Source organism: Symphalangus syndactylus, chromosome 20, assembly GCF_028878055.3.
Source record: "Symphalangus syndactylus isolate Jambi chromosome 20, NHGRI_mSymSyn1-v2.1_pri, whole genome shotgun sequence".
Classification (NCBI taxonomy): Eukaryota; Metazoa; Chordata; class Mammalia; order Primates; family Hylobatidae; genus Symphalangus; species Symphalangus syndactylus.
Window position 1 is genome coordinate 24,213,310 of NC_072442.2, and position 12,269 is coordinate 24,225,578.

At 55.5% G+C, this 12,269-nt stretch overlaps 1 protein-coding gene across 3 annotated transcripts in view; it reads left to right on the forward strand.

Moving 5' to 3' along the window:
• RAB11FIP4 (RAB11 family interacting protein 4) overlaps positions 1–12,269 on the forward strand; it is a 146,407-nt gene that overhangs the window by 95,006 nt on the left and 39,132 nt on the right. The window contains exon 1 of one of the 3 annotated variants that reach the window (XM_055255945.2): positions 2,016–2,323. The exons of 1 other annotated variant lie outside the window; for it this stretch is intronic. In XM_055255945.2, the coding sequence (XP_055111920.1) occupies positions 2,294–2,323 (30 nt within the window). In that variant the 5' untranslated portion in view covers positions 2,016–2,293. Of the gene's footprint in view, positions 1–2,015; positions 2,324–12,269 lie in introns of those variants that run through there. One more of the 3 variants, XM_063628613.1, reaches the window with a different exon arrangement.

A 12,269-nucleotide genomic window follows, 5' to 3' on the forward strand; every position in this document is an offset into this window, starting at 1 on the left:
CTTTGGGAGGCTGAGGCGGGCAGATCATGAGGTTAGGAGTTCAAGACCAGTATGGCCAATATGGTGAAACCCCGTCTCTACTAAAAATACAAAAATTAGCTGGGCATGGTGGCACACACCAGTAGTCTCAGCTACTTGAGAGGCTGAGGCAGAAGAATCGCTTGAACCTGGGAGGCAGAGGTTGCAGTGAGCGAAGCTCACGCCACTGCACTCCAGCCTGGGCAACAGAATGAAATATAAATCTCAAAATAAATAAGTAAATAAACAAATAGAGACAGGTTCTTGCGGTCAACCAGGCTAGAGTGCGGTGGTGCCATCATGGCTCACTGCAGCCTCAAACTCCTGGGCTCAAGTGATCCTCCTCAGCCTCCCAAGTAGCTGGGACTACAGGCACGTGCCACCATACCTGCCTATAATGTTGTTATTTCTAATTTTTTGGTAGGGATGGGGTCTTGCTGTGTTGTCCAAGCTGGCCTCAAATACCTCGCTGTGTTGTCCAAGCTGGCCTCAAATACCTAGCTACAAGTAACCCTCCTGCTTTGGCCTCTCACAGGCACTGGGATTACAGGGACGAGCCGCCGCATCCAACCAACATGTGTGTTCTTTATGATACACCACAGTGCTCATGTGTGTTGGAGACTGTGGGAGTGGACACAAACAAGAGAAACAGTCTGGCCTCTGCACATAGATCTCTGAACAGCAAGGCATACTTTCTGGGTAGAGGGCTGGGGCAGTGGAGTTTCTCTCTTGGGGCCACAGCTCTAGCTCCTCTCTCAGGTGGCTCTGGCCAGGAGGCCCTCCTCTACCTAATGCTGTCCCACTTGGAAAGTCCCCAGCAGTTCTGGGAGCCTCAGCCGCTGCTTTGCCTCAGAGACAAGCCCTGGTAAACATAGGGGCCGCTGAGAATTTACTGGCAGGAAAGACTGAGAAGAAGGGAGTTGATAGCCAAAAGGCAGAGAAGTGGGCAAAGAGGCAGAGAAGTGGGCAAAGCTGGTGCGTGTGTGCGTGTGTGTGTGCGCATGTGTGGGTGTGGGTGGGTGTGTAGGGTGGTGCAGGACCAAAGCACCCAGATGCTCCACTGGTCCTGCCCGTACCAAAGTGCCGGTGCCACTTTGTTGGCCAGTGAAGACACAGGGAAGGCAAAGGTGGCTTTGAGCCAGACAGGAAGATAAATCTCTCCCCTCACTCAAGTTATATAGTGCAACAGCAGGTCGAAGGGCATCCACATTTGCAATGGTTGCTGCTTTACATTCATCTCATTTTTGCCTTTTTAAAGTCCAGGGCATGGTTAAGAGTGATGGGGGGAAGGGGAGTACATTTTTAAACATTTAATTTTTTGTAGAGACGAGGTGTCGCTATGTTGCCCAGGCTGGTCTCAAACTCCTGGCCTCAAAGATCCTCCGCCTCGGCCACTTTGTCCAAGCCACTGTGCCCGGCCTGAGGGCACATGTTTGACATAAATAATATTTACTAGCATTCAACAGGAAGGGTCCTCTCCTTTTTTTTTTTTTTTTTTTGGTTCTTTAGTTCTCGTTGCCGCTTGGTTCTTTGTGCTCCTGGGTTGGTTATGGAGATGCTTCCGACTTCACATGAAAAGGCTGGGAAAGTTGTGGGTAGGACTCTGGATGAAAGTCAGCCTAGGCGCCCCCGGACTCATTACGGGGTGGAGGCGGCGGCGGGCCGTGTGGGGTGGGGTGCACAGTGTGAGCCGGGGAGCGCCGGCCGGAATCTCACAGTGCGGTGACAAAAAACCGTGAGGGTGGCGCGGAACGGGCAAGAGACTACAGCGCCTACCTGGCAGGGGCGCGAGCTCACACGCCGCCTCCTGGACTCCCGGCCCGGGCCGCACGGAGCCGGGCGGGCCCAGGCGAGCTCCACCTCCGGAGGCGGGGCCGGCCACGCGGCCATTGGTCCGCGCCCTGGAGCCACCTGCCCCTACCTTGGGGGCGGGGTTACCTGGGCCCCGCCCCGCGGCTCGGGTTCCCGGGCCGCGTCCCGGTCCTCCGCCCCCGCCCCGCCCCGCCCCGCCCCGGCGCGAGGCCCCGCCCCCGAGTCCCGGGGCCCAGGCGCCTCGTGATGTCACCGCAGCTTTGATACAAAGAGCCCTTCGGCCCACGCGGGTCTCCCGGCAACGGGCGGGGGCGGGGCCGCGCCTTCCACTGGTGCCCAGAAGTGCGAGCGGCGGCGGCGGGGCCGGGATTGTTCCTGCGCTTCGGGGCTGCCCGCCGCGTCCGCCCGCGCCGCCGACCAGCGCCCGCTGGCTTCCGCGCCTCTGCCGCGGACCGGCCCGCGGATGCGCACCCCGCCAGCTCTCGGGAGCCAGGTAAGCGGCGGTCCCGGGGCTGGCGCTCGCAGGGATCCGGCGGCGCGCACCTGGCTGGGCCCGGCCCGCGGCCCCGGGAAGTTGGCGGAGAGCGGACTTGGCCTGGGAGGTTGGGTTACCTGAGCCAGCTTGTTCGGCCGCGAGTAGAAGCCGCTGCCAGGTGCGCGGGTGGCGGCTCCTTCCCCAGCGCAGTTCCAGGAAGTGCTTTTAGTGGGCTGGGAAGGGGGCTCGTTTGCTGGGGCGCCTCCCTGGGGACCCGACGGCGCGCCCCACCTCCGCCCGCAGCGACCCAGCCCTCTTGCCCTTGCGGGATCGGCGTGGTCCCCAGCGCCGTACCCTTGGGCCGGGTCCCCGAGGGGGCTGAGCGCCGCGAAGTTTTCCTGTAGCTCTTGGCGGCTGTACAGAGCCTGTTTCCTGGCTTCCCCCGTCCCTCTGGGCGGGTGGAGGGGGGTAGTCCTCGGGGCCAGCCCAGGTCGTGGTGTGGGGCTGGGGCCCTGCCTCTCCCCAAGCCGAGAAGCTGCCGTGGTGGGAGGTGTGTTGTGGCCCTTGAGGCGGCCAGTCTGCCCCGGTGGTGGGAGCTGTTGGCACAGCCGCTTCTCTCTGCAGGCGACAAGTGTCTCCAAGGTCCTGGCGGCGCAGTCTCTGGAGACCGTGTCTGTGCTGTGGGGAACTGGGTTCCAACACAGCCCCGGACCCTACTCCTCGCCTGTGCAAACTCTCCAGTGCCTCCTCTTTCCCTTTTCCCTCACCCTGCTCTCCCACAGAGGGCTGGAAATGACACCTCACTCGCCCCGAGGGCCATGCCAGTTTTCCTTGACTGACTGATTTTCTCAAAGTAATGTGAGAGGTCTGGGTCCTGTCTCTGCAGTTAGCCTCCACCAGGTCTTGGAGTGGCAGCACCCTGGGCTGGTTCCTGGTGATCCACCAAACCTCTGCCCTGCCCTGCCCTCCCAGGGCAGGAGGCAGGTGGCATTGGCTTGGGCCCCTGGGACGCTGAAAAGCAATGGGGCAGGCCCATTCCTTGGAACATCCCCAGGTCCTGCCCCAGCTGAAAGGTGGTTACGGTGGTTGCTGGAATGGGAAAAAGGAGACTCGAAGGGGTCGGAGGCAGTACTAATTGTGTGCCACTAGACCTCTGCAGTAGGAGCTCTCTCGCTACCCCCCATATCCTGCCCCCACCAACTAGGGTTGCCTTGGTGGAGGGCCTCAGTCACTGCCTTTGACTGGGGTCTCCCCCAGGTGCTGGCACCCTGGCACTGGCCCAAACCTTACCCTGCCTTCTGGCTTTCGGGGACTGTTGATTCTGTTCCCAGGGAACATTACACACGGGCCACTTCCCTGCCTTCAAGGTGTTTGCAAGCTCAGGCAGTCTGAATACTGGGTCTGCTCTGGGCCTGCCCGGCTCTTCTAAGTTGATTGCAAGTTGCCTGCAGTTGTCTTTGAGGTCCCTGTGACTTCACAGGGGAGAGTGTGGCCTGGCGTGGGGAGGGAAGCCGCTTGGGTTCTTCACTGTAGGAGGCTGCACGCTTGGACAAATGCGTAGTGGAGAACAGCTTCGGAATTTGAAAGGGGTACTGGACTTAGGCGAAGCGGGTGGAGTAAATGACTAAGGCCAGTAGAAGAGATAAGACTGGGCCGGAGGCGAGGGGCGGGACTAGCCAGGCCAGGTGAGCCAGCTGGGAGGCATGACCTTTGCCCTAAGGGAGGTCTGTAGAAGAGACTGCCTGGAGCCTGCCTTCGGAAGGGACTTTTCGCCAAGTGGGGGAGGAAAAGCAGAAGAAATTAGAGGGCCCAGTGGGTTCTAAGCCACCTCCTTCGGGGTTCCAGGGGCAGCCTGCACTCGGAAGGCTCTGGGCTGCAGCTTGAGATACTCCACCGCCCCCCACTCTCCCTCCCGACCATCTGTGCCCCTCCTAAAGCATGCTAGTGCCTTCCTAGCCCCTTCCCCTCCTGGTAGACAGGCTGCTTCAGACCCAAGATTTTCTCTTTGGCCATTCACCTGGGGCCCTTGCAACTCCCTCCTTCATCTGCACCCATAGGTATCTGGCAGTCCCCGCTCTGAGCAAACTGTTATGCTGAGGTATTTCACAACTGATTCTGTTCTGAGGAGACTTCGCAATTTCACTTTATATGTTTCGGGTATGGGTAAGGAGGGGGTGAAGGGGGCAGGAGAGGCTCCCAATGAAATAGCAGGTGAGCAGTCCCCAGAAGGCAGGCATCTCCGAACGGGAAAGGGCATGCTGTCTCCTGGCACAGGGCTCATTGTGTTTGAAAAGGAAGCATCTTTTTTTTTTTTTAATTGAGTTGAGACAGGGTCTTGCTCTATGGCCCAGGCTGGAGTCAAGTGGTGTGTTCAGGGCTCACTGCAGCCTCCCACCCTCCCAGGCTCAAGCAATCTTCCCACCTCAGTCTCAGCTGGGACTACAGGTGTGTGCCACCCTGCATCTGGCTAATTTTTGTTTTTGTTTTTGTAGAGATGGGGTTTTGCCATGTTGTCCAGGCTGGTCTTAAACTCCTGGGCTCAAGAGTTCCGCCTGCCTCAGCTTCCCAAAGCGGTGGGACTACAAGCATGAGCCACCACACCCAGCCGAAGCATCTTTATCTGTTCGTGCCTGCTGCCTGGTGTTAGCAGTGGGGCACAGTGCCCTGGCCTTGCTAGGCATACAGAATCCCCGGGGCTGGGCTCTGTTTTCCTCTGGGTCAGCTCTGCTGGCTCTTGACTCAGGAACTGGGCACTTATGGCTTCAAACACTGGCCTCGAAGATCAATGCCCAGTTACTTCGTCTCAGGTCTCATGGCTGGATTATTGGGTGGTCCCATCCATACCAGTTAGGCACCACAAGACAGGCACGCCAATTTGGCAGTCCCACCTGGTGCCTTACTGGATGTCGTACGATCTTTGCCCCTGAATGGTACCACAGTCTCCCTCACCAAGAGGCGTTTCGGGACACGGAGGCTTCCCCATCTCTGTTCGCTCAGCCCCCAGCACATCTCCCAGTACAGGACAAGTGGTACTGAATTCATTCGCCAGATTCTTGGTTGTCTACTTTGTGCCAGATTCTGTGCTGGGCACTGGAGATACAGCAGTGAACAAAACATACGAGAACCCCTGCCTTCAAGGAGCTTACAGGATGGTAGTGAGGCAGGTAGACCAGTAAAACCCGGGATCATGGGAGTTGGCAGGAGGGAGAGCAGGGAAGAGGAGGGAGTGCTGGGTTTCAGAGTCAGACAGGGAAGTCCTCACTGAGAAGGTGACATCCTGACGAAAGAGGTACAGGCAGAGAAAAGAGGAACTGCAAGGGCCCTGAGGTGGGATGGTGGCTGGCATGCTGTGTCTGTCCACAGAACTACAAGACGGGATATGATTGGAGAGCAAGCCAGGGCTGGGGGGACAGGGGACAAGCTCAGAGAGATGGGGGACCACCCAATGCTGTGACAACCCAGAATCCCAGGAGGAGGAGGAGAGGGGACTGACAGTACAAGTGAGAATAGAAATCCACAGGCACGAGCTGTCTTCCATTGCTCTGCCCTCCTCAGAGCCTCTGCATCGAGGGGATTTGGGCATTGAGGCATTTCTGGAGGACAGGCTTCTGTGGCCACTGCTGCCACGGACTTCCCTGCCCTCTGCTTGAGTCGGGTCAGACGAGCCTGTCCATGTGAACGTGGAAACGTTTCCTGCCAGACTATGCTGTTGCCACCACACGAATCAAACCAGCAAAGGACACGCCGGCGATGTGCATACAGCTGTGTCTCTGACAGCTGCCTGGCCTGCCTGCTGTTCCCACGGGTCAGCTCCTATCGGGTAGGGACAGGTCCTGCTCTCAAGGCTCATAAAGCAGCCAGCACCTGCCCGTGTTTTCCACACTCTGGCCTGTGCCACCCAGGCTGTCTCCTCATCTCTTGTCTCATCCTCAAGGGCTCCCTGGCCTCCCTCTTCACTCCCTCTGCCTGTGGGCAGGCAGCAGCACGGTTCTATGGGGTCCTAAGGACCCCAGAGAGTCACTCCCACATTTGAGCAGCAACTTTGGGTTTAGAGTGTCCAGTTTAGGGCCCCAGATCATATACATGTGTGTACACACACGTGTGTTTGCGTGTCATGTGGCATTCAGATGGGGCATCCTGTTTACCCCCCTGCTATGCGGTGGCTGAGGGTTGGGGTGCCCTCTGAGTTTTTGGTGGGTGGGGCTTCAGCAGGGTGTCTTGGCTACCTCTCCTGGCCAGCACATGTTCTCCTGGGAGGATTTGCAGCTTTGGGCCTGACTACGGTTGGAGTCCACACTGGGTGGCAGGCTGCAGAGAAGGTGCCCCCAAAAGCCTGGACGGCACCCTTATGTGTTTTCATTTGGAGCTATTTTCTCATTTTCTCATGCCAAGTGTCTGACTACACATGGCAGTCCTTCCCCAAGTGTTTGTGGCTTCATCATAATACTGTTAATTGAATGGAATTTGTCATTGGCCAGCTTCTGTGGACCCCATTCAAGGCTGAGTGGATGCTGGGGGCGCCCAGCTGGCCTTGCTCAGAGGGGTCCCGAGCATCTTGGTGCTTCGGGAGCTGAGCCCCCCTTAAGAGCATTGATGACCAAGAGCTCAGATTCTCAGAACCCCCCTGAGCACCCAGGTAGCCTGGGTGGTTACTTCTTCACTTTTTCCCACGACCTGGAAAGGAGATGAGACGGGGAGGAGAACATAGGCAACCAGAAAGATGTGCAGACTACAAGGGTCGTATGAAGGTCAGGGGTGACTGTGGTGTCCCAGAGCTGTGGGGTCTGGGTGACCTCCAGCCCAGATCTGCCCGGCAGGCCAGTGCTAGTCATGCCAGCATTTCCAAACCCATTTCTTGACTTACCTTAAGAAACGGGAAGTTTTCCAACTGTTGGTCACATTTTTAATTGATTTAACCTGCTTCATCTTCCCAGACAAGTGGGTTCTTTCCCAACAACATAAACGTTAATTCAGATGAAAACAAAGCTCTGTAGAAGTTATTAATATCTGTGACTCTGCTCATGGGAGCCTTTCTCTTTTGAGGTACCAGAAAGAGGAAGGTCTAAACAGAACTGGAGTGTGGGAGAGTGGGCGGGCTCTCTCTTTAGTCATCTGCGGTCACCCACCCCCTGCGCTCTGCAAGCCTGAAACCATGAAAAGGGAACCCACATTTCAAATAGCTGCTGCTGCTCCAGTGAGCTTGGGGTAAGGGAGCTGAGGGGTGTCTGCCCTCTGCACTAGACTCAAGTCTCCCTCCTAGAATAGGAGCGAGAATAGCAGCAAGTCCCTGCCCCCTGCTCCCTCGTTTTCCTGGAAGAAATGCCTACCTAAGACACAGGCACCTTCATCCCACGCTTTGTCACCCGATGCCTGTTTCCTTAAGGAGAAAAAATGGGCGCCAGAAAACTTCTGGGTCTAGATCCTGGCTCTGTTGCTCACTAGTTGTGGAACTTTGGACAAGCGACCTCACCCTTCTGATTTCACTTTCCCTGGCCTTCCTCTTCACTCCCTCTGCTTGTGGGCAGGCAGCAGCATGGTTCTGTGGGGTCCTAAGGACCCCAGGGAGTCACTCCCACATTTGGGCAGCAGCTTTGGGTTTAGTCTGTCCAGTTTAGGGCCCCAGATCATATATGCGTGTGTGCACACACGTGTGTGTTTGCGTGTCAGGCAGCATTCAGATGGGGCATCCTGTTCATCCACCCCCCTGCTATGGGGTGGCTGAGGGTTGGGGTGCCCAACATGTAGAATGGGGTTGATAATAGCACCTGCCTCGCAGGGTGATGGTGAAAATAAAATGAGCCCTGGTGATTTAATATGCCCAGTCTAGGTTCTGGCCTTTACTTAGTTGGCACTCATGGATGGTTAGATGGTTAGAGAGTCAGGCCAGTTTAGCACCAAAATGCCTTCAGAGTCAGGCTGTCTCCGGTTTCAAATCCTGGCTCTGCCCCTTGCTATTCGTGGAATCTTAGACAAGTTATTTAACTTCTCTGTGCCTCAGCTTCCCCACCTGTAAAATGAGGATGAGGCTAGTACCTCCCTCACAGGGTTCGTGGTAAGGCTAAAATATGTAAATGTATGAAAAGCAGTTAAAACTGTGCTTTGGGGTGAGCTGTTATTCTTAGTTCCTGCAGGCTTCCGCTGGTTTGATTGTTGTGACTGATAACCTTCGCACCTAACAGAATGTCTTGCTGGGGAGCGTCATGGCCCAAACAGGAAGGTGGCAGGGGAAAAACTCCATTACTCAAGGGCCTTTGTGAGAGAAGCAAAACTCTACTTCCTCAGCTTTTGTGGGTTTTTAAATCTTTTTTTTCAATTTTAATTTTAATTAAAAAAAAAAAAGTAGAAATGAGGTGTTACTATGTTACCCAGGCTGATCTCGAATTCCTGCCCTCAGGTGATCCTCCCACCTCAGCCCCCAAAAGTGCTGGGATTACAGGCATGAGCCACTGCGCCCAGCCAGCTTCTGTGTTTTTAACAAACCTGCTTGGGCTCTGCAGATACAGATTCTGGGTCTGGGGTGAAGTGACTAGCATTTGCGTGGCAATCCGTGAATGAGATGCCAAGCAGCTTCCGAGGTGACAGACTTCTCCCCAGGTTCAGTGAGGGAGGCTGTACCTAGCCCGTCCTTCCAGAGGCTGCTCACACTGCCAGGCTGTGGCTGGCCTGCCAAGGGGAGGATGGCCCTCCATACCTCGGCCCACCTGCCCTTCACCTCCAGCCAGGGCCTGCCTGTCCATCCACCTGTGCCTAGCTGGAAAAGCTGGCTTGGGGCAGTGCTGCCCGTCTGCCACTGCCAGCCCACAGCATCTGCCTTATTAAAATGCTGAGGCTCTGGCTGGCCACACGCCCCAGGAGATTTGGAGAAAAGCCAGACAAAAAGGTGCAGGCTGTGCTGCCGCCCAGCCACACTGGGTGACTGCCCTTGGTAGTTAACCACAGAGTCATCCAGCTTGGCTGCCCACAGGTCTGTAGCTCCACTCAGGCGAAGCTGGCTATCCTGGCCTAGCCTGGCTGGTTAGGTGGGCAGAACAGCCTCCACTTGACTGATTTTTTTTTTTTTGAGACAGGGTTTCGCATTTCTGCCCAGGCTAGAGTGCAATGATACAATCTTGGCTCACTGTAGCCTCGACCTCCTGGACTCAAGTGATCCTCCTGCCTCAGCTGCCTGAGTAGCTGGGTGCACCACCACTCCCAGCTATTTATTTATTCATTTGGTAGAGATGAGGTCTCACTATGTCGCCCACGCTGGTCTCAAACTTCTAGGCGTAAGCAGTCCTCCCACCTTGGCCTCCCAAAGTGCTGGAATTACAGGCATGAGCCACCGTGCCTGACTCGTCTGACTGATGTTAGGCAACCTTGAATTGATGGCCTCCTGGTGAAATGAGGGTTCTTGTTGACAAGGCAGGTCTGGCCACCACATTTTTGCATGATTATCTGCACGATTGCATCAGTTGTTAGCAAAGAAGGATTTTATAGCGGCAGGTGTGTGCTCATGTGCTTGTGTGGAGTTGTTGACTGCTCTTCACTGCACACACAGTCTGCGGAACTGTGACTGAATCCCTGTTCCTCACTCACTCTCACATGGTATTTTCTGGGATTCTAAGGCACATTCTTTTTTTCCTTTCCTTTTTTTCCATTTAACATCTTAAATTGGAATGTGTCGCACATTTGCGGATTATTATTTGACAGCGCCTTTTTCTTGGCATACTTGAAATAACGGTGCATTGTAAAATCAGAGGTGTCTCAGATTTAATGAAATAGAAACTAGGTAACCTCTGGGGAACTTACATAATTTGTCCAGTTCCTCCAAGGAAGCAGGTGGAGCCACCTTGTAGTGGTGGCAGATTATATGAGGGGACGCTGATGTGGTTCGAGGGGACAAGCTTGGATTGGGTTTAGATTCCAGCTTTATGGCTCACCAGCTGTGTGGCCTTGGCAAAGTAGAGCGACCTCTCTGAGCCTCAGGATTTTCCTCCCACCACGTATGAATCGTGGCTCCACAGTTGTCATGGTTGTGTGCAAGGCAACGTTCCCTGTTTCTCTTGCTGGGTATCATCTAAGGTCTGCCCCGTTCCATCTGGGCTAAGAGGGAAAATAAGGGCAGGGAGTGGGTCACTGGCCTTCCCAAGGGAGCAGAGGGAAACTGGTGTTCCAAGGGCTTCTTGACTCAGTTTATAATCCTTGGACATTACTCTTCTTCCCTCGTCCTTCTCCCCCTTTGCCTGAGTTTTCATTTTCACATGTGTTTCCTTTTAGCAATTTTCTTTCAAATCGCTCCTCTCCCTTTCTGTAAAGTCTTCCCACATGTAGCCTCTTTGAAGCTCCCTGTGGTGGGAAAGGGGAGAAGGGCTCTACCTGAAGGCCTGGATGGCACAGACCTCAGAAGCCCAGTGTGCCGTGGTCCCTGCAAGCTTCAGCTCAAGTCCAAGTTCTGGTACCATCAGCGTTGCTAACTGCTGTTCCCGTGGCTGCAGGGTCAGCCTGAGTCCACTCCAGTGCACAGTGTTGTCCATGGGTGCTGGATGTCGTATCGCTGAGAGCATTTGGTATTCTCTGTACCCTCCTTGCTGCGTTAACATCAGACCTGGTTCAAATCCCAGCCCTGCAACCTTTCACAAATTACTTAACCTCCTTGAACCTGTGTATTCTTATCTAAACAGTGGCTGATGCACAGAAACACCTGGCACACGATAGGTGCTTAGCAGATGCATGCTTTCCATGTTCTCAAATGTTTAAAACCCCTTTGTGGACAGGCACGATGGTTCATGCCTGTAATCCTAGCACTTTGGGAGGCCAACGTGGGCGGATCACCTGAGGTCAAGAGTTCAAGACCAGCCTGACCAACATGGTGAAACCTCATCTCTACTGAAAATACAAAAATCAGCCCGGCGTGTTGGTAGGCGCCTGTAATCCCAGCTACCCAGGAGGCTGAGGCAGGAGAATCGCTGGAACCTGGAAGGCGGAGGCTGCAGTGAGCCGAGATCATGCCACTGCACTCCAGCCTGGGCGACAGAGCAATACTCCATCTCAAAAACAAAACAAAAAAAAACTACTTCGTGCTTCTTTAGGCGCTAAGGATCTCGGGGAGTGCCAGCCAGTGGCACTGCTCCTGAGACAGATGGAGGAGTTCTGGGCAGGGGGCAGTGGCAAAGGCACAGGGGCATGTGTGAGCAGGATGTGTCAGGGGCCCTGTCCTTCAGGATGGCTGGGCTGCAGTGGAGTGGGGCAGGACAGAGAGAGAGGAGGAAGAGTGGTAGTGTGGGCACCCAGTCGGCACCTGCAGCGTGCAGGTGACAAGGCTGCACAGGGTCTGGCTGGAGTAGTACAGAGAGTTAGGTGTGGGCTGTTCATGGAAGTCGGGGCTGAGTTGGGGAGGCACCAGGAGACAGCCACATGGGGATGTCTGGGTGACAGTGGCCCCCAAGCAGGGGCTGAGCGTGAGCTGCTGGCTAGAGGGAGGCTTTAAGAGCAGGTGATGGTTTGAAACCTTGTTTTCCTCGGAGATCTTCTCTCTGCCCATCTCCCTCTTGAGATTCCAATGAAAGCCAGCAGGCCGACCTCCTCAATTTTGTGTGTAGTGTCAGAGATTCGAAGCCCCGTCTTTGATGAGGTGGTGCTTATGCCCCCTGTGCATAAGAAGCAGCACGTGCTGAGGCATTGGGGTGGGTAAAGGTGCCCTGGAGCCCGGGGTACTAGGGAAGGGGAAAGGCAGAGCGTGTCCTGAGGCTGAGAACTGCTGGAAGGGGCTTTGCGAGCTGCTCTCAGGAGCTGGGCCTGGCAGTGGAGAGCTCACAAGCTCTTAGAGGGGGTTCCCAATGGACTCCCTGGGAGGGAGGGTCTCCACCCCATGAGCCCCTAATGCCCTCTCACCTGTCCCCACTGCGGGAAAGCCTGCCCTGGCCAGAGGCCCTAAGCTGAGCCCTGGCCAGCTATGCTTGAGTGACATCCCCCAACCCCCTATGCA